Genomic DNA, 24,446 nt, shown 5'->3' on the forward strand with positions numbered 1-24,446 from the left:
GGGTCCCCTAGTGCCGGTCTATATCTTCTAGAAACATATCTAGAAACTGCAGGAACAGAAAGAGGATTACTCCAGACTTCTAATATCGGCTCCGTCAGGGCATCATTGAAGGGTAAAAGAGGATCCACCACAGCAGAAGGAGAATGAAGCACCTCTGTTAAAAGATTAGGCTTATATTCAGCCATAGGAAGCTGTAGATCAACTGTTCAGCTGCCTTCTTGATGACAACATGATAAGGAGCTACATCCTTCGAAGGAGAAGCCTTCTGTAATGCAAAATCCCCTTCTGAAGAGACATCCAAACCACTTGCTTCACACAAGTCTTCCAATAAGTCCTCAGACTCATAAATTTCACCTTCCTCCATGTCACCAGCCCGATATTGCTCCTCTTCAATCAGCATTTGAGCTTCTCTTCTAGAACGCATCCTCGGCTGTGGCGTCGGCAGCGCCATCCGCGGCGTCGACGGCTCCAAAAACGAAGGAGGCTCCGTGACAGCGACCCGCGTTGAACGAACCCTGGAAGAGGCGATGCCAGACGGAGCTGGGGACTGCTCAAACGGCGTCGACACCCTTGGCGTCAGAAACTGCCATGATGGCGCCATCGGCATATAAGGCATAAAGGGGGGCGCAGGATAATGCTGTGGCACGCCCAAATTAAATGCCAAAGGGCCCATGGGAACCGAAGGTGCTCCAGAGGGGCATGTGGCTCTGGTAAAAATACCATACATCGCATTCATGAAGTGCGACGGATCCGAACACGGTGCCGGGAACGAAGGATACTGCGCCGGTTCGACTTCCTTACAAGGAGTCTCTGGAGTTGGATCCGCTGGAGTCACAGGAGGAGCCACAGGAGGAGCAGGAGACTCTTCTTCCATTGGACTCGAATCCCCATCTGAAGCCGGAGAATCAACCGGTGCCGGAGACTGCCCCAGAGTACCTACATCAGGAGACCGGCCCGGCGACGCCTGTGGAGACTCAGAGGGTGGAGGAGAAACAAGGTCCTTGACACGACGTCGAGGAGCAGGAGAAGGCGACTTCGAAGCTCGAGACATGGACGAATGACGTCGAGACCCAGGTCTCTTCTTCTTCTTGTGCCTTCTCTTGGATCCATGCGAAGTCGACGACCTTGACTTCGATCTTTTAAGACCTCTTTTCTCCTTTCTCACCTTGGACATGTAGAGCTTAGTCTCTCTTTCTTTCAGCGCCTTAGGGTTCATTTTTCTGCAGGATGAACAACCTTAGACGTCGTGATCACTAGAAAGGCACCAGAGACAGTCACCATGCGGGTCAGTAATTGACATGTGACCTCTGCATTCCTTGCAGGGCTTGAAACTTAACTTCCTAGGAACAGACAGTCAAAAACAGTAACAAGTAATGTCTTAAAACAAAGTAGCAGTAGAAAGATAGGAGAGTCCCAAAACAGCTTTGTAGCGCGGAAAAAAAGGAACGGACGTCATCACGCCAACGTGGTCTTCTTATGGCTCCTGTGACGTCATGCGGAGTCGCGTGCGGAGCCATGACGATGTGACTACCAGAGAGCTACGAAAAATGTCCGGAATGCTGGCGCAGGGGGGATATTCATAAGGTGAGGAATACACAGGCAGATGTATCCATCAGAAACGGCAGCAACTGAGTTCGTTGAAATAATAGAACTCTACTGATATTTCTTTATGCGTCATATCATTGTCTTTTTCCTTGGATTGAAGACTCAATTCTGTGAACCTTTTAAATTTGGAGGCCCACTTGGACACCCATGTGTTTGGGCATGATAATTATTACTTTGAATGTCTTGTTATATATCTAGTGTGTAACTAACTACGGGGAGATGTCCCTCTGGTTCAACCATGAAGATCTAGTAGATCCCAAAAATAGTTAAGTTTCACACTTGCTTACTTGATAGTATTAGGCAAACTTGCATGTGAATACACAGTTTTTGTCTAACAGTTCATGTGCACACACAAGAACCATGCACCCTTTTTAGAGTTCTGCAGTGCCAATGAGTGGGGTGAGCATACTGAGAATTGGTACATCGGGATACACGTTGCATTGAATGGATAATCGATATGGTCATTATGAATTCCTTACAAAATTGATTTCTTATATATTGTTCTGACCTACAGGTTTATTATCGAAGCCCAGTAAACCAGTATGAGAGTCCTGTTCCTCATACACACACTTTTTGCATGTCAAGTATGAATGATTTTGGCAGCGAATTCTTCAGCCCTGAAAAATACAGTAAAATAGAATAAGGCATATAATTTGGTCAAAACATATTGGTAATAAGAAGTGGATAGGTAAACCACCACTTTTTACCCTCAGACCATGCATGTTGGTTTTATCACATACACTGGGTGACTGATAATAAAGAACATTTCTTGTAGGATACCCTTAGGTATTTTTTATCTATTATCTGGACATCTGAAACTGCCCAGTAAGAAAAAATATTGAAGAACTCCTAAGGTTTGTTGAGTCTTTTGGAGTAGTACCATCTTACACACGGGAGGTTTCAGAAGATGAAGCATGCCACGAGAAGGTGTGGGTGAAGTGTCCTCTCAAAAATCTATTTTTGATCCTGTAGGTCAGGATGTCACCTAGGAAACAGTTTCCTCTTTAAGCCTTCTGAACACTCAAGCAATTTGTTGTGAATTTGTGATTACATTTGAAGGACGTGCTCGTAGTTTTACCCTCTATCTCTCTGTGTAATCACAACACAATATACTTGCCAAGAATGGTATAAGCGTTGTTAAACTTCAAACCTAAACATAGTGGTTGTTGCAATTTTTATTACCTAGCAATGAAAATAGCGTTTAAATAATGAAAAGTGTAGGAGCCTCATGGCAGAGACACAGACTTTGTGTGCTTATGCATGCCTTACTCCTTCTCAAGCAGACTAGCAGTTTTTTATACCATGTATTGCACATTATTTCCAAACGTCATAAAGAGTTGCCAGGCAGAAGGTTTGAATTTTCAAATAGTTTGTGATTAGTGACTTACATTTAACATTTGTTCAATGTCTTGCTTTTCCAAATAGGAACGTGTAACAACTCGTCCATCAAAATCCACTTCTGCCTTGAATCGCACTTTGTTCAGTCCAATGTCCGTGGCTTTCACATCATGAATAGCCCTAAAAGTGACAAGCGTACAATAAGAATTAGGTGTACAATATCTGTGGTATTAATAACTGTATTGTTTTAAAGAACAAGTTACTTACCTTCGGTAACGATGTATCTGCAAAAAATATTGAATCTGCTACTTACCAGTATGCATCTGTTCTTGGCATGTAGGGCTGCTGACATTCATATCTGTGCATAGATCGCCGCCTAGTGTTGGGTCCGGATGTTTGCACGTTGTTGTCCTGGAAGAGTCTTCGAAGTATCCTGGGATAGGTGACTCCTCCCCTGGACTACAGTGCGCATGGGCATCCTCTCCATCCTCAGATTGTTTTTTCGCCATTGTGGCAGTGATGGAGTAGACACAGTAAATGATGACCATGCTTACAGTAATTCTGAGAGCTGCAGCTGCTACAGGCGCCGGGGAGGAGGGAGGGCGATATGAATGTCAGCAGCCCTACATGCCAAGAACAGATGCATACTGGTAAGTAGCATATTCAGTTCGAGGCATGTGGGCTGCTGAATTCATATCTGTGCATAGAATATATAGCAGTGCCCTCTTATTAGCGGCGGCTACCAGTGCCAGCTGCAGCGGTCTGAAAGAGAGTTTTGAGAACAGCCTGTCCTACAGCTGCCTGCTGTTTTGATTGTACATCCACACAATAGTGTTTTGTAAAGGTGTGTGTAGTGGACCAGGTGGCTGCTCTACATATATCATGCAGGGGAATGTTTCCTAGAAAAGCCATGGAGGCCCCTAACTTACGTGTTGAGTGGGCTCGTGGGGGAATCGTTAATGTGCGTTTAGCCTTTTGATAACAAATTTGAATACATTTAACGATCCATCTGGCTATACCTGCTTTGGAGATAGCGTTACCTTTGTGGTGTGGGGCAAAGGCAACGAAAAGTTGTTTTGTCTTCCTAAAGGCTTTAGTCCTGTCGATGTAGTACATTATGGCCCTCTTTACATCTAGTGTATGGAGTGCTCTTTCTGCGACAGTTTGTGGGTTTTGGAAGAAAACAGGCAGTTCAATAGTTTGATTCATGTGGAACTGCGATATTACCTTGGGCATGAATTTGGGGTTGGTACGTAGTACGACCCTGTTGGCGTGAACCTGTATAAATGGCTCTTGAACGGTTAGTGCCTGGAGTTCACTAACTCTTCTTAAAGAAGTGATCGCTACTAGGAAAGCTACTTTCCAGGTAAGGAATTGAAGCTCGCATGAGTGTAGAGGTTCAAAGGGTGGACCCATCAGGCGTGTGAGGACCAAGTTGAGGTTCCACATAGGAGCCGGTGGGTGGCTAGGTGGAATGACTTGTTCGAGTCCTTCCAAGAATGCTTTGATGGCAGGCACTCTGAATAGAGAGAGGTGCTGCCTGGTCTGCAGATAGGCTGATATGGCGGTCAAATGGACGTGTATAGAGGTGTACGCCAGATTGCATCGGTATAGGAGTAATAGATAACAAATTATGTTTTGTATGGATGCGTCTAGCGGGTTAATGTCATTATTATTGCAATAAATGACGAACCTCTTCCATTTGGCTGCATAGCAAGCTCTGGTAGTGGGTCTCCTGGCCTCCTTAATGATGTCCAGGCAGTCAGGTGGCAGGTTTAGGTAGCCAAACTCTAGGACTTCAGGAGCCAGATTGCCAGGTTCAGCTGTTGCGGATCTGGGTGCTGAATGTCTCCATGGTTCTGCGTCAAATGCGCGGGTTTGATCCGCAGCCTTTGATGCGGCACCACGGAAAGTTCGAGAAAGGTGGTGTACCATGGCTGGCGTGCCCATGTTGGAGCAACCAGGACGAGTGTCAGTGAGTGTTGTCTGAGTTTGCGTGCCACCAGCGGTATCAGTGGTGCTGGGGGAAAAGCGTACGCAAATCTGTCGGACCAGTTCATCCATATCGCATTGCCCTGCGATTGCGGATGTGGGAACCTGGCGGCAAAGCTTTGGCATTTTGCGTTTTCGCTTGTGGCGAACAGGTCTATCTCTGGATGACCCCACTGCTGGAAGTACGGCTGGAGTACTGATGGGTGTAACTCCCACTCGTGCATCTGGTGGCTGTGTCTGCTGAGCAGATCCGCCATCTGGTTGTCCTTGCCGGGGAGGTGTTCTGCCATGAGGAACATGTTCCTCTGAATGGCCCACTTCCACATGCTCTGAGCCAGATGAGACAACTGTGGAGAGTGTGTTCCTCCCTGCTTCTGTATGTAGTACATTGCGGTCATGTTGTCCGTCCGGATCAACACGACCTTGTTGCACAGATGTACTTTGAATGCTTTCATAGCTAGGAAGATTGCCATCAGTTCCAGAAGGTTGATGTGCATCTTCTTTTGTTGTGTTGTCCATAGTCCCTGCACTGTGTAGTGGAGTACATGAGCTCCCCATCCCTGGAGAGACGCGTCCGCTGTCAGTATTATCTGTGGAACAGGCTCTTGGAACGGTCGGCCCTTGCAAAGGTTTTGTGGATTCCACCAATGCAGAGAGTTGTATGCCCGACCGCTCACCAACACTAGGTCTTTCAACTGTCCGTGAGCCTGATTCCACTGACGTGCTAAGCACTCCTGAAGCGGGCGCATGTGTAATCTCGCGTGCGGGACTATGAAAATGCAGGAGGCCATCATGCCTATCAACTGCATGAACACTCGCGCAGGAAGGGAGTGTTGGGGTTTGAACTGGGAAATCAGCATTTGCATGCTGTTGATCCTCACTAAATTTGGCTGAGCTGTGGCCGCCAGAGTGTCTATAGTCGCACCTAGGTACTGTTGTACGTGTGCGGGCTGGAGATGGGATTTTGGGTAATTTAGTGAGAATCCCAGACTGTGAAGGAGGTGAATGGTACGGGACATGTGGCTGGCACATTGCTGGGCTGACTTCGCTTGAACGAGCCAGTCGTCCAGGTAGGGGTAGACGTGTATGTGCTGCCTCCGTAGATGTGCCGCCACAGTAGCTAGGCACTTTGTGAAAACCCTGGGTGCTGTTGTCACGCCGAAGGGCAGGACTTTGAATTGGTAGTGCTGCCCCTGGACAGTGAACCTGAGGTATTTTTTGTGTGAGGGGTGAATGGGTATGTGGAAATACGCATCCTTGAGGTCCAGTGTGGCCAGGAAGTCTCCCTGCTGGAGAAGCGGAAGGACTTGCTGTAGAGTGAGCATGTGAAAATGCTCGGAAAGAATGTATCTGTTCAGGGGTCTCAGGTCTAATATAGGTCTGAGAGATCCGTCCTTTTTTGGTATTAAAAAGTACAGGGAGTACACCCCCGTACCTTGCTCGTGGACGGGTACGACCTCTATTGCGCCTTTCAGAAGCATACTTTGCACCTCCTGCTGTAAGAGCGTTAAGTGCTCTGAGGACATAGGACGGTTTTTTGGAGGAATTGTGGGTGGAGTGGAGGTTAGTTCTAGACAGTAACCGTATTCGACAATATCTTTGACCCACCTGTCCGTGGTGATGGAGTTCCACGTGGACAGGAACCTCTGTAGCCTTCCCCCGACAGGTGTTAGGTGGTCGGGAGGAAGGGAGAGGGCGTCACTGCTTGTTCTTGGGGGAGGACCTGGTGTTGCCGTAGCCGCGTCCTCTGCCTTTTGTACTGGAGCCACGATATCCACCCCGGGTGTTTTTATCGTAGGTGGTTTGTGTATTGCCCTTGTTGTATGTTTGCTGCGACCCCTGTCCTCTACCTGCTCCTCTATTTCCGGGGCGACGAAAAGAGCCGCTCCGAAAGGACTGAGTCTGGAGAGCCCCCATGGACTTTGCAGTGTCCGTGTCCTTTTTTATTTTCTCTAGGGTGGTGTCAACCTCCGGGCCGAATAAATAGTCGGGGTTGACAGGCTGGTTGAGTATGTTATTTTGCACCTCTGGTTTGAATCCGGAGATTCGCAACCAGGCATGTCGTCGCAGCATGACGCTAGTGTTTATGGCCCTGGCAGCTGTGTCTGCGGCATCCAGCGCACACTTGATGGATGCGTTTGTGAGCAGCTGTCCCTCCCTGATGAGGATCTCTGCACCTTCTTTGAATTGGTCAGGGAGATATTGGAGTAGTTGCTCTAATGTGTCGTAGTGCGCTCTATCGTAGCGAGCGAGGAGCGCTTGAGTATTGGCTATACGCCATATGTTAGCTGCTTGGGCGGCAACCCGCTTGCCAGAGGTCTCTAACACCTTGGACTCTTTGTCCGGGGGAGGAGCGTCACCTGTCGTTTGCGAGTGTGCCCTCTTGCGAGCATTCGCAACGACAATGGAGTCTAGAGGTAATTGGCCTTTGATGTAAGTAGGGTCCCCAGGCGCTGATCTGTATTTTTTGTCGATCCTGGGGTTTATCACCCTTGCCCTGGTGGGTTCCTTGAAGATGTCCTTGGCTGGTTTGAGGACCCCTTTCAACATGGGCAGAGTCTTTACATGCCTTTCTGAGGATGCGAAAGTGTCCATAAGAAAGTCGTCCTCGACGGTGTCAGAGTGAAGCTGCACCCCATGATTGGCCGCAGCACGTTCAATTAAAGCGTTGAACGCTGCAGTGTCTTCTGTGGGAGATGTTTTTGCTCCATAGAGTTGCGGGTCCTGTGCATCTAGAGGTGCACTTGGGTCCACAGGGTCATCCCAAGCTTGATCAGGGTCCTGCTGGTCGACAGGGTCCATGTCTCCGTGGTAGGGGACTTGTTCACCCATGTAGTCTTCCAACGCATCCGTGTCGGAGTGTGTGGGAGAGAAGGATTGTGGATCTTGGTAGGGTGAGTTGAAAGGTTCGTAAAGAACAGGTTCTGAAACCATAGGCAGCTTTCTTTTTAGTGGGATTCGGAAAGATTCTAAAGCTGGCTCCGAAGTTATCCTCCGTTTGTGGGTAATCATCCTGCCGGTATCGGCATCGATGAGATGTGATGGAGACGTCTCATCAGAGCGGTCTGCAGGTGTGACCGTGGTGTGGGTGACCTGTGTCCTGATTTGGAACAGTTTCGGGGCAGTGGATGGTGGCAGGCCAAAAGTAATGTTGGCTGGCGCCGAAGAGGCTGCTGGAGCTTTTATCGGCTCGGAGCCCGACGTGTCCTGGAGGACTGTTTTGGTTTTGTTGCTCTGCGCCGCAACGGGTCGCATCTGGAGCGCCCTTGAGTCTTTAGCGCCGACCGGTTTTGTAGAGGCGGGCGTGGACTTTTTCGGCGCCGGTGGGTCATCGAGTCGAGGGGCGGGAATGGCCGTCGACGTCTTCGATGCATGAGGCTTTGGTGTTGCCGTTGAAGAGATGTGAGACGCAGCAGGCAGTTTGACCTTCGGGGTCGGAGTCGATTGCGTCGGTGCCGGGAGCCGAGCAGGTTTGGTGGCACCGAAGGCCGTTTTCCGTATGCCGACTCCGACGTCGGCCGCTTCGAGTTCGGCACCGAAGTCCCGTTTGGTGCGCTCGGTGCCGACGCGTTTCGATGGCGTCGAAGGTGTGGAAGGCCTCGATCCGACCAGCGTCACTTTTGGTTTCGGTTTCAATTGAACCTGAACAGCTTTTGGTTTCGGTTTCGAAGAAGGGAAACCAGCCGGTTTGGGCATTAATGGCTGCCGCTGAATGTCCGAGGCCGGGCCCGAGGGCGGGGCCGAAGAACTGCGGGATAGATCTCGGGTAAGGCCCGAAGGCGATCCCTCGACCGGAGCCATAGACTGCTGCACTGGGCTCTCTTCAGTTTGAACGGGTAGGCCTTGCTCGTCACCGGAGCTACTCTCTTCGGCCCCTAAGGCCTCATTGTAGTCTCCTACCTCGGTGTCGTCTTCATCTCTGCGAAAGAGTGTTTCGTCGACGTCGTCCGATCCGGAGTCATGTTCGGAAGCGGGACTGGAGGGTAGGTTCCCTAATTCTTCGACATCCTCGGTCTCGGCGTTGAAGATGTCGGCTGGGGCCGGTGCCGCGTGCTGTGCTTTGAGCCTCGCCGCTCGTCGATTCCGTAGAGTCTTCTTGGATCGGAACCGGGCACAGGCCATGCATGTAGATTCGTCGTGATCCAGCGAAAGGCATTTGATTCTATCGATACCGATCGAGAAACAGTACCGACGCGAACTAAAGGCCTTTTGGCCTCGAAATTTTTTTTTCCTAACTTGAGTCAAGATAGCACATCCGAACCCAATGGCGGAAAAAAACAATCTGAGGATGGAGAGGATGCCCATGCGCACTGTAGTCCAGGGGAGGAGTCACCTATCCCAGGATACTTCGAAGACTCTTCCAGGACAACAACGTGCAAACATCCGGACCCAACACTAGGCGGCGATCTATGCACAGATATGAATTCAGCAGCCCACATGCCTCGAACATATTAGTTACAGATTACCTTAGAATTACCCACAGGCATAAGACTGGATCCGGAGACATTTTTTCTTTGCAGTACCCATGTGCGTCGGTAGGTGGCGTCTGTCGACTCTGCGTCCGTCGTCGTGGTCGCCGGGATGATGTCGCGGTGTCTACCTAGACGCCGCCCCTGCTCGCTGACGTCAGTTCTGACAAAACTTTCCACGCCAGAAGCGCAGAGCCATGCAAGACACTGACCACTAGTGCACAAAACTAGGGCCCTGCAAGGGAGTCCCTATCCATAGAAGTCAGTCCACAGAACGGGGAGGACGGGTGGGGCGGTAGGGAATCTATAACTAATATATGTCTCTTACATATACATCATTATCGAAGGTAAGTAAGTTGTTTATCTGAAAGAGACTATTAGTTATAGATTCCTTACCTTAGAATAGATACCCCCGAAATACCAACCCCGGAGGTGGGTTTGCAAACTATGTTCACACCAGGAAGTCCTTGTGAACAGAAAGGCCAAAAATGCCGTCTCTCCGGACTTGACTGTCCAGGCAGTAATGCTGTGTAAATGTGTGCAAGGATGCTCATGTGGCTGCATTGCAGATGTCAAGTAAGGGAACTTCACGTCCCAAAGCAGTAATGACTGCCATTGCCCTGGAAGAGTGGGTGCTTAGTCCTACTGGAGGTTCCTTTTTAGCCAAAGAATAGCAGATCTTAATGCATAGGCCAACCCATCGAGAGAAGGTATGTTTGAAGGTATGTTTGTACACTGCCCAACCTTTGTTGGTGCCCACATAACCCACGAACAGTTGATCGTCCACCTGGAAATCTTTAGTGCTGCCAAGGTAGAAAGACAGCACAGATTTTGGGTCCAGACGGTGGTGTCTCTCCTCATCTTTGGAAGGGTGCGGAGGCGGGAAGAAGGTAGGCAATGTGATGGTCTGACCTATGCGGGAAGAGGTAACCACTTTGACCAGAAAGGAGGGCCTAGTATGGAGGACTACTTTGTCCGGATAAATAGCAAGAAAAGGAGGATCGGAAGATAAGGTCTGAAGCTTTTTCACCCTGCGAGCAGAGGTGATGAAAAGCAAGAAAGCAGTCTTCAAAGTAAGGAGACGAAGAGGACAATTATGTAGTGGCTCAAAGGAGCACACATGAGATAAGTAAGGAGAAGATTCAAGTCCCACTGGGGCATTACGAAAGGGGAAGGAGGAAAAAGATGAGTAATGCCCTTCAGATATCTGTTAACAATAGGGGACTTGAAAAGAGAAGGCTTATCAGGAAGGGAAAGAATGGCCGAAATAGCCGAAAGATAGCATTTAAGAGTGCCCAGAGCAGAGCCTTGCTGGCCAAAGAAAAAATAAAGAGGAGAACCTCTGAAAGAGGGGCAGAAAGGGTATCCACAGCCTTTGCTGTGCACCATGCCACAAATTTGTTCCACCAGCAGGCGTATACCGTCTTTGTGGAGGGACGCCTGGCTGCCAGAATGACATCATAAACTTCAGGAGGCAAGTCAAATGGCATCAACTGTCGCCGCTCAATCTCCACGCATGGAGGTGGAGGCTGGACAGGTTCGGGTGGAGGACCGTCCCCTGCTGCTGCGACAGAAGGTCCTCCTGAAGAGGCAGGCGTATCGGGGGATCGATGGAACCACTAGAAGAGTTGGATCGCATACGGGAGACTGGAAATTACTCAAGATTGTAATATATGAACAGACGACTTGGCGGCGACAGGACTTATTTGCCCTGCGCGCATTGAACTTGACTCTACAGGCTTTTGCCCAATAGATTTTTCCTATGCAGAACCATCTCCTCGCCATGTATATAGAAGCGCTTTAGAATTAGATTGCGTGGATTACTGCGGAGTTGATGTTGTTCCAGGAGATATATCCTTATATACCCTAGTCCTGATGAGGCCCACAAGCAAGTTGGGCTGAAACGCGTCGACTACTGTTTAATACTAAGAGCCCTGGAAGAATTTAAATTTTTGCTGAATCAAGATACATAGTACTAACATATTGTGATAGGGGTGTAACTGTTTCCCCCCCCCAGTACTATTGCATGGGGCTTCTTGTAACAATGGAATGTTCATGATAATAGTGGTTACATCCATCATTATTTTTTGTAGGGGAATAAGGAATGGATTGATGTCCTTTGTTTTGTTTTGTATGTTTTTGGTGTTTTCCTTCTTCGAAATGAATATCTGAAATTGTATTTGATATGTTGATAAAAAGACATTTATCAAGTAAAACTGTGTCCAAACAATGACATGACTAATAGATGATTTATTTCAATATATAAGTAACTTGTTATGAAGGAGTAATTTGTGGTACCCTTCATATTTTCTTGAAAGAAATATCATTTTGATCTGTTCCTTCGCATCACTCTGTTTTTTGTGATTGTTACTTTACCCAGATGCGGTTGGAATATTGGGTGCCCCCTTATTATACAGTTTGCTGTGCACCATGCCACAAATTTGCTCCATCTACAGGCGTATACCGTTATAGTGGAGGGACGCCTGGCTACCAATAGGACATTACAGACTTCAGGGGGAAGGTCAAAAGCTGTCAACTGTCGCTGCTCAATCTCAACGCAAGGAGGTGGAGGCTGGATACGTTTGGGTGGAGGGTCGTCCCCTGCTGCTGGACAGTCTGATCAGAGGATTGATGGCCATGCTCAAGAGCTTGGGGTTCCAGACTCTTCGTGCCCAGTCCGGGGCCACAAGAATTACTTGTACTTGGTCGCGCTTGATCTTTTCAGCACTCTGGGTAGAAGTGGTACAGGCGGAAAGGCGTACAGGAGGCTGCAATTCCAATCACAACGAAAAGTGTCGCTAAGCGAGTGCCGCCTTGGAAACTCAAACGCACAGAACTGGGGACATTGCGCGTTCTCTTCGGTGGCAAATAGATCTAACCAAGGCTCTCCCCATAGCTGAAAGAGACTTTACACCACCTCCGAGTGAAGAAGCCATTCGTTACCCATCATGCACCCGCAGCTGAGTTCCTCCGCCCTGGCGTTCAGGGAACGTGCCAGGTGTTGAACCACCAGGGAAATGCCCTGATGTTCCAGCTATGTTGAAAGGCGAAGAGCCTCTTTACATATGGTCCACGACCCCAACCCTCCTTGTTTGTTGCAGTACCACATGGCGGCGGTGTGGTCCGTGAACACATGCGCTACTCTTCCTTTGACAGAAGGAAGGAATGCCTTCAGTGCAAGACGAATCGTCCGTAGCTCCAAAAGGTTGATATGGAGCCCGAACTCCACTGGAGACCAGAGGCCTCTGATCTCCACCTCTCCCATGTGGCCACCCCATCTCAGGAGTGGCGCACCCGTCACTACTGTTAACTCTGGCTGGGGAAGGGAGAGGGATCTGCCTTTGACCCATTCCTGGCTCATAAGCCACCACTGCAACTGACGTGCAGTTCCCTGCAAAATCTGGACGACATCGGAAATATTCCCCTGATAATTCACCCACTGGAACTCCAGGTCCTATTACAGAGCCCGCATATGGCATCTGGCATGATCCACTAGCAGGATGGAGGAGGCCATAAGGCCCAGCAGTCTCAGGGTTATTCTCACCGAAATCCAGGATAGAGGCTGAAACATCGGTATCATAGGCAAAATATACCGGACTCGCTGCTCGGGAGGATAAGCCAGAAACTGCGCTGTATCCAGAACTGCTCCGATGAAAATGAGCTTCTGAGAGGGAATCAGGTGCGACTTCGGAAAGTTGATAGTGAACCCCAGTGAGTGCAGGAGGTCCACCATAGTCTGGAGGTGGGAAACGACAGCCTAGGGCGAGCTCGCCTTCAACAGCCAGTCGTCGAGATAGGGGAAAACTGGAACCCGTGAGCTGTGCAGATGAGCTGCGACCACCGCCATCACTTTTGTGAACCCCCTAGGGGCGCTGGTAAGGCCAAAGGGGAGCATGGTAAACTGAAAATGTTCGTGGCCCACTGTGAATCGTAGGTAACGCAGGTGGGCGGGCAAGACGGGGATATGAAAATAAGCGTCCTGCAAGTCCAACGCTACCATCCAGTCTCCAGGGTTGAGGGCAGACAAGACCTGAGCCAAGGTTAACATTTTGAACTTTTCCTTCCGGAGGAAGCGGTTAACGTCCCTGAGGTCTAAGACAGGACGCAGACCTTTGTCCTTCTTGGGTACCAGTAAGTAGTGGGAGTAGCAACCACAACCTACTTCTGGCACAGGGACTGGTTCAATAGCTCCCTTGGCGAAGAGAGCAGCAACTTCCTGGCGGAGAAGGGCGTCGGGGGCTTCGCCCCTGGAATCGGCACCGGAAAGGTACCGTGAGGTCGACCGTCACCGATCCGGAGCCAGGCCTGGATCCTTGAAGACCCTATGGTGCCGGGGCAGACCCGCCCGCATCGAAGGCCTAGGGCCCCCAGCTGAGTCTGTGGGGCCCAAAAGCACGCCTGTGGAGTCGGACTGCAGCGCTTCATAAAATTGATGAAGCTGGTTAAGGGACGCTCCGGGAAAGGTAGGGAAGCACGGAGCCGTCCCAGCGGGCTCCAAGGAAGGAGCCAGAGAGCGACAACGCTCCAGGTCCCGCGTCATGTCAGCCGACGGACGGGGAGAAGGCGAAGAGCGACTATGCTTCTTAGCCTTCTTTTTGTGCTTCGACTTAGCCGAGGAGTGCGAAGACTTCGATGACGAGTGATGATGGCTCAGCGACTGGTCCTGCGACCTTCCCCTCGAGCGGCGGGGAGCAGACTGCTACGCCTCCAAAAGCTTTATGGACTGCTCCCGCAAAGACTTTGGGTTCAGGGCCCAGCAGTCGGACCACAACTTCAGGTCGTGGTCGCGCTCCAGGCACCAAAGGCACACAAGGTGCAGATCGGTAACCAACATCAATTTGTGACAGGAGTCACAGGGCTTGAAACAGGGCTAACGGCTGGACATGTCTCGTGCACCAGGAGTCAAATGACTCAAAAGACGTCGACTAAAAGTCAAACAAAAAAAGTTAGTAAAAAAGCGACTAAAGGGCTAGCTCTCTCCGGATCTGCGCTGGCTGACGCGGGAATAGAAAGAACTGACGTCAGCGCGCAGAGGCGGGGTCTAAGTAGATACCACAAAGTCATCCCGGCGACCACGACACCGGCGATGGACGCGGAGTCGACCGACGCTGCCTACCAAGGCGCAGGGGTACTGCTAAGAAAATAAATCTCTGGATTCAGTCTGATGCCAGGGGGTAATTCTAAGGTAAGGAATCTATAACTAATACATAAAATACTTACTACAATTAGTCATCCTGTGGACAGGAAAATCTAATATAAAGCAAAATTAAGACAATCGCCCAGTACAAATGACAAAATTGTGACCAAAACTTTAACAACAAATGTATTATGTTTACACTAACTAGCTACAACATTTCATAGACTGGTATGGTAGAAACGAAAAGGAGACACTAATGGGATAGCATGATCGTTATAACCAGCAGTGGAAGGAGTCAATGTGCAGGTATGGGAAGATTGCAATCACCCATAAACAGTTTTTGATGGAGGTGCTTTAGTGACGTAAGTTATAGAGAATGCATCTACTGCACCTTAAATATTTCATAAATTTAAACTAGTACTGGGAGTTCATGCCCCCATTTTTAGGTCTGGCTTCAGAGCGGTCTGCTCGAAAAGCAGCAATAAAAAAAATCAACACAACAATACACACAGATGAACACTGGGTCAGTTTCCCCTTCAGCTACAGGCCTTTGGGTGAACCTTCTTCAGACATTCCATGTGTATAGTGTCACTTACATTTTGGTGTTGGAGATCGCGCCATGGCACTTCAAAGATGTTTACATTTTCTAGCAGTGGTGGAAGTGCAAAAAAAAGGATTGGAACTGCGATCCTGAGCACATATGGGAGAGGGTCAGTGACCGTGGGAGCGAAGTAAGATGCATAAATGAAAAGAAAAAATAATAATCTAACTAAATTGTTGTACTTTAACCTACAGGTAAGAGTATGTAGAGTTTAATGCATGCACCTTAAATAAAAAACAAATGCAACTTTATTTATTCTTCACTGTGTTTGTAGGAGACTGCCTTCTTTCCTTTTAGCCTGAAGCAGGAACGGTGATTCTTTACCAGAAATTATGGGAACTGTTTTGATAAAAGTGAAAAAGTTTGAAAAAGAAGTTTCCAATCGATCCGCCCACTTCACCTTCTGTCTCTTTCCCAGTGTTAATTGGAATAATAATATGTCTCCAATTGCAGGTGTTATTTTTGGATGCTCGGCTTCACAAGCCATGGGAGAAGCGCTGTTGATTCCCCAGGTCAGTTTTCCCACCTCTACCTGCCCATTTAAAGTGTCACTGGAGCACGGAACTGGGCCAAGGCCTAGTGTGGCTCTAACAGTGCTATTCCTAGAGGGCAGATCATTTAGATTTCACTGTTAAGCGGCAAGCAGTTGGGCGCAGAGTCTGGTTGAATATAACACCACTTTGAGGTGTTTTATGTCCTGCATATTCAAGAACCTAAACATCTTTTCGGATACAAAGTGTGTCCCGTTGTCCGTGACTAAAACCTTTGGTTCCCCCCACCAACAAAAATATTCCTTTCAAGAATCCAATTGTATTGTCTGTATCTGGAGATTCCACAAATGTATAATACATTCACTTTGAATAATAATCCATAGCCATAAATCAAATATTTAATTTCATTCGGTAAAACATTATATGGCCCCAAGAAATCCAACCCAATTTTTTCCCAAGCTGCCTCTGGAAATTGAATTGGATGCAATGGTGTCTGTATGGTATTCCAGTGTTTATCTGATGACAAACACTTAGCACAATTATCGACCATCCTCCTAACCTGGGTATCCATGGCGGGCCACCAATAGTGTTGTTTCACTTTCATACTTGTCTTAGTAACCCCTATGTGCCCCTGGTGCGCTACCGTTATGATAGATTCACGCAAACCAGAAGGAGGAATGAACCGGTCACCTCTCATAATCATGTTATCTTTCACTGATAACTCCTCCACAATTAGGGCAAAATTTCTCAAGTCCCCATCCAAACATCTCACTTCAGGCCAATTATGTGTGGTATACTCAATTACTTTGGCCAGTGTAGTATCTTTTCTGCTCTCCTCTCTCCAGTCACTTTCCAATATAAAAGAACCACACTCCGCTATTCCATCCACCACTGCCACGCACGCCACATCATCCTTCCCCATTAGCATTCTGTATAAGCAATCCGCACAGATTTTTTTTTCTCTCCGCAATGTGCCACATTTCAAAATTGTACTCTTGGAGCTTTGAAACCAGTCTGGTAAGTCTGGCGGACATGTTGCTGCTGTTTACCTTGCTAAAGATGAAAGTTAATGGTTTATGATCCGTGTAGATTTCGAAATTGACCCCCAAATATACATTTTGAAATTTTGTGCAGCCCAGACACAAGCCAGTGCCTCACGCTCGATTGTACTGCACTGACATTTGCCTGCCTTACAGATCTAGATGCAAACACCACTGTCTGCTCTCTACATTCTACCCTCTGACTGAGCATTGCCCACAAACCTCAAATGCTTGCATCCACCGTTATAACTGAAGTGCAGCCCTCCCGAAAAGCATTGAGGGTTTTAATTGAAATAATTACCTCTTTCACCTTCGCAAACACCCCATCAAGCTCCTCAGACATACACATTTTTTAACCTTCTTTAGGAGAGCGCGTAAAAGCTCCACTGTCTGATCATAATTGACTACAAATCTAGCATAATACTTTACCAGTCCCAAAAATGAGTGGAGAGTATCCCTATCTCTAGGTCCTTTCGCATCCTTTATCGCTCTATCACCGAGAACTTTGATTTAATGCCCGCTTCTGACACCGTGTGCCCCAAATACTCCAATTCTATCACCTCAAATTTGCATTTGTCCGCTCTTACTGTCATGCACCGCTCACACAGAATGGACAACACCTTCTTCAATAAATTGTTATGCTCTTCCAAGCTCAGCGCAAAAATTAAAATGCCACCCAAATATTCCTACACCCCCTCTGTGTCTTGAAACAGGGTGTCCATTAGCCTCTGGAACATGCTGGCTGGCGACGTCAGACAAAACGGAAGCCTCAGGAACAGGGGTTACGAAAGTCGCCAGCTCCTTAAATTCCCTTGATAATGGCAACTCATGGTAGGCTGACCTTAGATCGATCAAGGAGAACGACTTGGCTCCACCCAGCACGCCAAAAGTTCCTGAATTCTAAGCAGAGGGTGGGGACACGGTCCGCACACAGCCTAATCTCCTCTTACTTCTTCTGCGCCACCACTATGGGTGCCACCCATTGTGACGACTGTAGGTTGTATAATGCTCTGAGCACGCAACCCCTGTAATATGGACTTTAACTCCTCCCTTACACTCATAGGTACAGGTAGCACCTTGTGTGCTACTGGCTGCGCACCCGGCAACAGTTTAACGTGATGTTCCACACCTTTCACCAGTCCAACTTGTTCACAGAATAGTGGTTGAAACTCCGCTCATAACTCCTTGAAATCATGCCCTGTTGCATTCACATTACACACAGATACATCCCGCACCCTTATAGGATTGCCAGGCACCAAATAAAGCCCCATTCGTGCCAGATCCGTCCACCCCTCTATATTCTTCCCCTTGACGGCCACATACACCTTAGTAAAAGTTTCTTTGCCCATAACTTGCACTTTAGACATGAAGTACCCCGCCATCTCAATATCTTTTCTCCCAAACCCCTTGGGGTTTTCATCTGTCTTAGTCAACGCAAAGTCTTTTCCCCAGTTTTCATAAAACGTGGAATCTCTAAGAATCGTTATGGGTGACCCTGAGTCTGCCATCATCTGTAGTTCAATCCCATCAACAGCAGCCACACATAATGATGCTTTCACTTCTATGGGCTCCACCTCGTAATCTAATGTTAACACAACATTGTTAAGAGATTCTGCACTTATGTCCGCTTCCAACTCCACACTGCCCCCCTTCATAGGCTTCTTATAACTCCTACACACCTTTTGAAAATGGCCTACTCTTGCAATTTAAACAGCGTTTGCCTAAGGCTGGGCATCCAGTAGAATTTCTTAAATGAAATTTTGAACCACATCTGTAGCAAAAACTTGAACCTTCTTTCTGCAAAGACTTTTGAGATTTATCTTTCGTAACCACTGTGAATAAGCCTTCTTCATTGGCCTTATCCTGAGAACAAACCAAATTAACCCTAGAAACTGTGTCCAATTGCATTGCATTTGTTGAGATCGCTGATCGCTCTATGCTTAAAACTAAGTCAATGACTTCAGTTGGAGATGGATTTTTACAACTAAGCAACCTCTCTTTGATCTTGTGCGAAGCGCAGTTAAACACGAACTGGTCCCTAATGTAGTCCTCCAACAAAGGCCCAAATCCACAAGAGGTTGCCAATACCCTTAATGCGGATATGTATTCCTCCACATTCTCGTCGTCCATTTGCTTACGCTTGTAAAAGTTATGCCGCTTTAGCATTATAGTAGGAGAATCTGAAAACTGCTTCTTAAGTCTGGCTATTGCGTCCTTGTATACATTACACTGCCAGTCCTCAGACTGCCCCTAAGGAGGAGGTATTTGAGGCAAACAGTCTAAAATGCATTGCGCTGCTTTCACCAAGACTTCGAACAATAAGGAAAATTTACATGCTGGAGCATATTCCGTAGCATCAATGGACACCAAATGATTCCTGAATTATCTGAACCATTCAAGCCACAACATAGCTGATTTCCCGAGTTTACTATGAAATAGAGGAGGTTGGGTGATCTGATGTGACGCTGCCATCGCTTATACCAAATGCACAAGTTACTCACCTTTGGTAACTATATATCTGTAAGAAACATTAGTTAGTTATAGATTCCATACCATAAAATCATCCCCAGGCGTCAGACTGGATCCCCCAAAAAATTTCAGCAGCAGTACCCCTGCGTGTCGGAAGGTGGCATCTCTCGGCTCTGCGTTCGCCGTCGGCGCCGTGGTCACCGGGGTGACGTTGCAGCAACTACTTAAGACGCCGTCCTTGCGCACTGATGTCAGTTCTGTACACGACTTTCTGTGCCAGAAACGCAGAGCCATGCAAGACACTGACCATTGGTGCACAAAACCAGGGCCCTGAAAGGATGTCCTTAACCCTAGAAATCAGTTCGCAGAACGGAGAGGATGGGTGGGGCAGTAAGGAATCTATAGCTAACTAATGTTTTTTACAGATATGACGTTACCGAAGGTAAGTAACTTGTGCATCTGAAAGAAACACGTTAGTTAGAGATTCCTTACCTTAGAATAGATACCCCAGCAATACCAACCCCGGTGGTGAGTCTGCGAACCAAGATCACACCAGAAAGTCCTGGAGAACAGAACGGTCAAAGAAGCCGTCTCTCCGGACTTGGCGGTCCAGACAGTAGTGTTTTGTGAACGTGTGCAGCGATGCCCACGTAGCCGCCTGATAGATGTCATTTAGAGGCACTTCTCTTCCAAAGGCAGTAGTGGATGCCGTCGCCCTGGTGGAATGAGCGCGTAGCCCGACTGGAGGCTCCGTTTTGGCCAGAGAGTAACAAGCCTTAATACACAACAGAACCCATCTAGAAATGGTCCGTTTGTGTATGGCCCGACCCTTCTTTGCATGCACGTAACCAAAAAAAAGTTGATCACCCACCCGGAACTGTTTTGTGCGATCCAGGTAGAAGGAGAGCGCACATTTTGGGTCCAGACAGTGGAGCCTCTCTTTCTCTTTTGAAAGATGCGGAGGCAGAAAGAAGGTGGGCAAAGTAATGGTCTGCCCGATGTGGAAGGCAGTGAACACCTTAGAAGAAAAGATGGACGGGTCCTGAGATCCATCTTGTCCGGATAAACAGACAAGAAAGGTGGTTTTAAAGAAATACCCTGGAGCCCATTCACCCTTCTAGCGGAAGTGATGGCTACCAGGAAAGCATTCTTAAGAGTAGAGATGTAAAAGACAGTTATGAAGCGGCTCAAAGGGAGCGCACATCAAATAAGTCAGTACAACATTCAAGTCCCACTAAGGCATAACAAATGGAATTGGAGGACAAAGATGCGTTAAGCCTTTCAAGAAACGGTTAACTACTGGGGACTTGAAAAGAGAAGGCTGATCTGGCAGCCGAAGAAAAGCAGAGATGGCAGAAATGTAGCCCTTGATAGTGCCCAGAGCCGAGCCCTGTTGGGCTAAAGAGAGAAGGAACAAAAGTACTTCAGAAAGAGGGGCAGAAAGGGGATCCACAGCCTTTGCTGTGCACCATGCCACAAATTTGTTCCACCTGCAGGTGTATACCGTCTTTGTGGAAGGACGCCTGGCTGCCAAGATTACGTCACAAACTTCAGGACTCAGGTCGAATAACGTCAACTGCCACCGCTCAATCTCCATGCAAGGAGGTGGGGACTGGACAGGTTTGGGTGGAAGACTGTCCCCTGCTGCTGCGACAGAAGATCCTCCCCCAAAGGCAGTCGGATCGTAGGATCGATGGCCATGTTGAGCACCTTGGGATACCAGACTCTTCGTGACTAATCCGGAGCCACAAGAATGATTTGGGCCCGGTCGCGCCTGAACTTCTTCAGCACTCTGGGCAGAAGTGGTATAGGCGGAAAGGCGTACAACAGACCACAACTCCACTCGCGACGAAAAGCGTAGCCGAGCGAGTGCCGCCTTGGAAATTCCAACGCGCAGAATTGCTGACATTGCGCGTTCTCTTCGGTGGCGCATATATCTAACAAAGGCTGTCTCCACTGTTGAAAGAGACCTTGCACCACCTCCGAGTGAAGACGCAATTAATGATCCATCATGCACCTGCGGCTGAGTTCGTCCACCCTGGCGTTGAGAGAACCTGCCAGTTGTTGAACCACAAAGGAAATGCCTTGATCTTCCAGCCATGTCCAGAGGTGAAGGGCCTCCTGACCCCGCCCTGTTTGTTGCAATACCACATGACCGTAGCCACGAAAGGGGCGAAAAGCAGACTGCGCCGGACAGGAGGAGAGGCCCAAGGACTTGGCCGTAGCCTGTGAGTCCTTGAAGCGCTCTAGCTCATTTTTATGCTTTGTCGCCGAAAAGGTGACGGCCACCAACGGGCATGTCCATCAAGGTGTTCTGGACATCCCCTGAAAAGCCAGTGCACCTCATCCAGGCTTAGCGGCGAAGCACTACCGACGTTGAAATGGTCCTGCCCAGAGAGTCGGCGGTGTCCAGCCCACAACGGATCGTGAACTTGGCTGCATTTCTCCCGGCGGCAACAGCCTGGGTGAGCACTGTCCGGGCCTCCTCCAGACACTGGGGCAGCACTTGCGTCACCGTATCCCACAATAACGGCCCAAGAGACATGCGGTGTTTATGGACCACAGTCCTAAGCTGGTGGAAGTGAACATTTTCTTTCCAAGATGATCCAGCTTCTTGGGTTCCCTTTCCGCAGGAGCGGTAGGGAAGGCGCTTTTGGAGGTGGAGGCTTGGACCACCAAGCTCTCCGGGGTGGGGTGTTGGGAGAGGAAAGTGGGGTCGCCCGGAGCTGGACGTTGGTGTCGGGCAATCATCCTGTCCATGGGAGCCCCCGTTTTGGGCCTGGACCAGGTGCCCAAAAGGATGTCGGTGAGGGCCTCATTAAACGGAAGCAGGGGCTCCGAAAAGCTCGCTGACGGTTGCAGCACCGCAGTCAGGAGGTTAGTCCTGACCGCCACCGTAGGATGCTAGAGGTTGGGAGCCTCGGCCTCCGTACGCAACACCACCGTGTATGACGCTCGGTCCTCCGTAGCCATGGTAGGAGGAGACAACATGCCGAAGTCGGGTGAAGTGTCAAGACCACTGGCATCCCCCAGTTCCTCTCTCCAGTCCTGCTCAGGCTCAAGCTGGTCAGTTAAAGAGTCACCTGACCCCTTCCAGTCCTCCTCATCTTCCTCTGGGTGCCACTATGGTTGGGACCCAGGTGTGTACAGGGGCATGAAAACCCCACCCGGCGCCGGATCCAGCATCGGGCGACGCCGGTCCGGCTCCGTGTCCACGTCGGGATGAAGGCTGGGGTAGACGCCGGTGTCGGGCACGGTAGTGGTGCTGTCGGTAGTGGTGCTGTCGGAAGCGGCACCAGTGGAGGTGTAATAAGGTCAACCAGCGCTGATCCGGATCCAGACCTGGATCCAAGGGAGACTGCGGCGCCAGAGCCGCTGGCAGCGAAGACCTAGGCCCCCCAACCGACTCCGCGGGGTCGGTCCGCCCAAAGATGGCCTGCATCACCTCATAGAACATACGAAGCTGGGCAGGGGTCACTCCAGGTCCCGGAAAGGGAGTCAAGCTTGGAGTCGACCCTTCGAGCTCCACGCACAGAGCTGCGGGGGGGGGGGGGGGGCACTACCTGCGCGCCTTGTCGGATTGGCCGACCGACGAGAAGAAGTCGAAGAGCGACGATGCTTACTCGACTTCTTATGCTTCGACTTACCCGACTCAGAGTGCTAAGACTTCAAGCCGGAATGGCAATGGCTACGCGACCGGTCCCTCGAGCTCCCTCTCGACCGGGACCTCGAACGGCGCGGAGCCGACAGCCGGTGTTCAATTCGCTTTTAGGGACCGCTCCTGCAAAGCCTTCGGCGTCAACAGCTGGCAGTCGGAGCACAACTTGGGGTTATGGTCGTGCTCCAGGCAAAAAAAAGACACGAGCGGTGCGGATCGGTCACCAACATCATATGATGGCAGGAACAGCAGGCCTTGAAACCAGGCATCCCTCGTAAACCTTACGGAGTCAAAAGACTCAAGCAAGACGTCAACAAAAGTTGAGAAAAAGTTAGTCAAATAATGATTGAGGTACTGCTGTTCCTGGATCTGCGATGGCTGGTGCGGAAAAATAAAGAACTGACGTCAGCGCGCGAGGGCGGCGTCTAAGTAGCTGCCGAGACGTCATCCCAGTGACCATGACGCCGCCGACGAAAACGGAAAATCTTTCCAGATCCAGTCTGACGCCAATTCTAAGGTAAGGAATCTATAATTAACGTGTTTCTTTCAGATATATAACCAGCCAGGGAAAAAAAATACCAGTAATAAAAACAGCTCCTCTTCCTTTCTTTGCTAACTATCTTGAACAACTTTGTGCAAAAATCAAATTAGGAGCCACCCTTTAGTGTGCTGGATCCTCCAATCACTGGAGCACTCACCCTTCCTTCTGTGTTGCTCTCAAATCCTCATCAGCACATTAAATACCTGGACGGCCTTCAGAGATGTGACTAACAAGCCGCTACACTGCTTTCTCGCTCTCTCAATAGAAGATGATGTTTTTCTTCCTGCCGGCTATGGCACACTACCGTCAGGCTTCACCACGCGCAGGAGCTCGAGGACATACTCAGACGTTCAAACAGCGAGCACCGGCCGATGAAAAATGCAGGTTCAACGGAAGCTGTGCCCTTCACCCAAGAGCAGGAGTGGGAAGGATTTCTCCTGGGTCCCAATAATTCTTGACCACTGCGGCACCTGCCCTCCTGTGCCTGACCACAGCTCACCAAGAACTTCCCACGATGCGCTGGCCGATCAGCGTGAAGTTCGTCGGTGGGTTAAGTGACATGAATTCCTGAATCGTCTCCAAAATGAAGCAAGTGAAGACTTATATCGTCATCTTCTTCAAATATGTATTTATTGGTCACAAGCTTCACCCATGACACAGAGCGTCTCCCTGGTCAGAAGGTCGAACTGCAACTGTCTCTGCATTCAAACCTTGTTACCAGCGTACACTCCGTGAGTGAGCACACAGTTAAAACCCAACACTAAATAAACATTCCAACATTCTAATACATGCCCAAAACTACAATCTCCCAACACAAACCAGCTGAAATAAGAAAGCTTGTGGGTAGATTTCTAGGCCATTTCTATGTCTCGACCACAGATTACTTTTACCTGTCTGTTAATATTCTAGAGTGCGCTTTGGGGCAGGACCATGGCTCGTGATTGGATTGCTTTGACGTTTAAGTCTCTTCCCTGATCAAGATTCTATGGCCTTCTCCATTCCCGTGTTTGCCCCACGCCACCTAGAAAAATTTCGGTCTCTCATTATTTTGACAGGTTGAGTTCCACAGCTTAAGCGAAGGACTCTTTGGTCTGTGTGGATCACT

General features: G+C 49.0%; 1 protein-coding gene across 4 annotated transcripts in view; it reads right to left on the minus strand.

The window, feature by feature from the left end:
- Positions 1–24,446, minus strand: part of SLC30A9 (solute carrier family 30 member 9) — an 800,207-nt gene that overhangs the window by 159,987 nt on the left and 615,774 nt on the right. For all 4 annotated transcript variants that reach the window (XR_014978192.1, XR_014978191.1, XM_085642175.1 and 1 more), the window contains one exon: positions 2,994–3,123. Coding sequence is in view for 2 of the 4 variants with exons in the window: in XM_085642175.1 (XP_085498301.1) it covers positions 2,994–3,123 (130 nt within the window). In the remaining 2 variants the exon portion in view is untranslated. The remainder of the gene's footprint in view (positions 1–2,993; positions 3,124–24,446) is intronic.

This window comes from Triturus cristatus, chromosome 2_2 (genome assembly GCF_964204655.1).
Source record: "Triturus cristatus chromosome 2_2, aTriCri1.1, whole genome shotgun sequence".
NCBI classification, from domain to species: domain Eukaryota; kingdom Metazoa; phylum Chordata; class Amphibia; order Caudata; family Salamandridae; genus Triturus; species Triturus cristatus.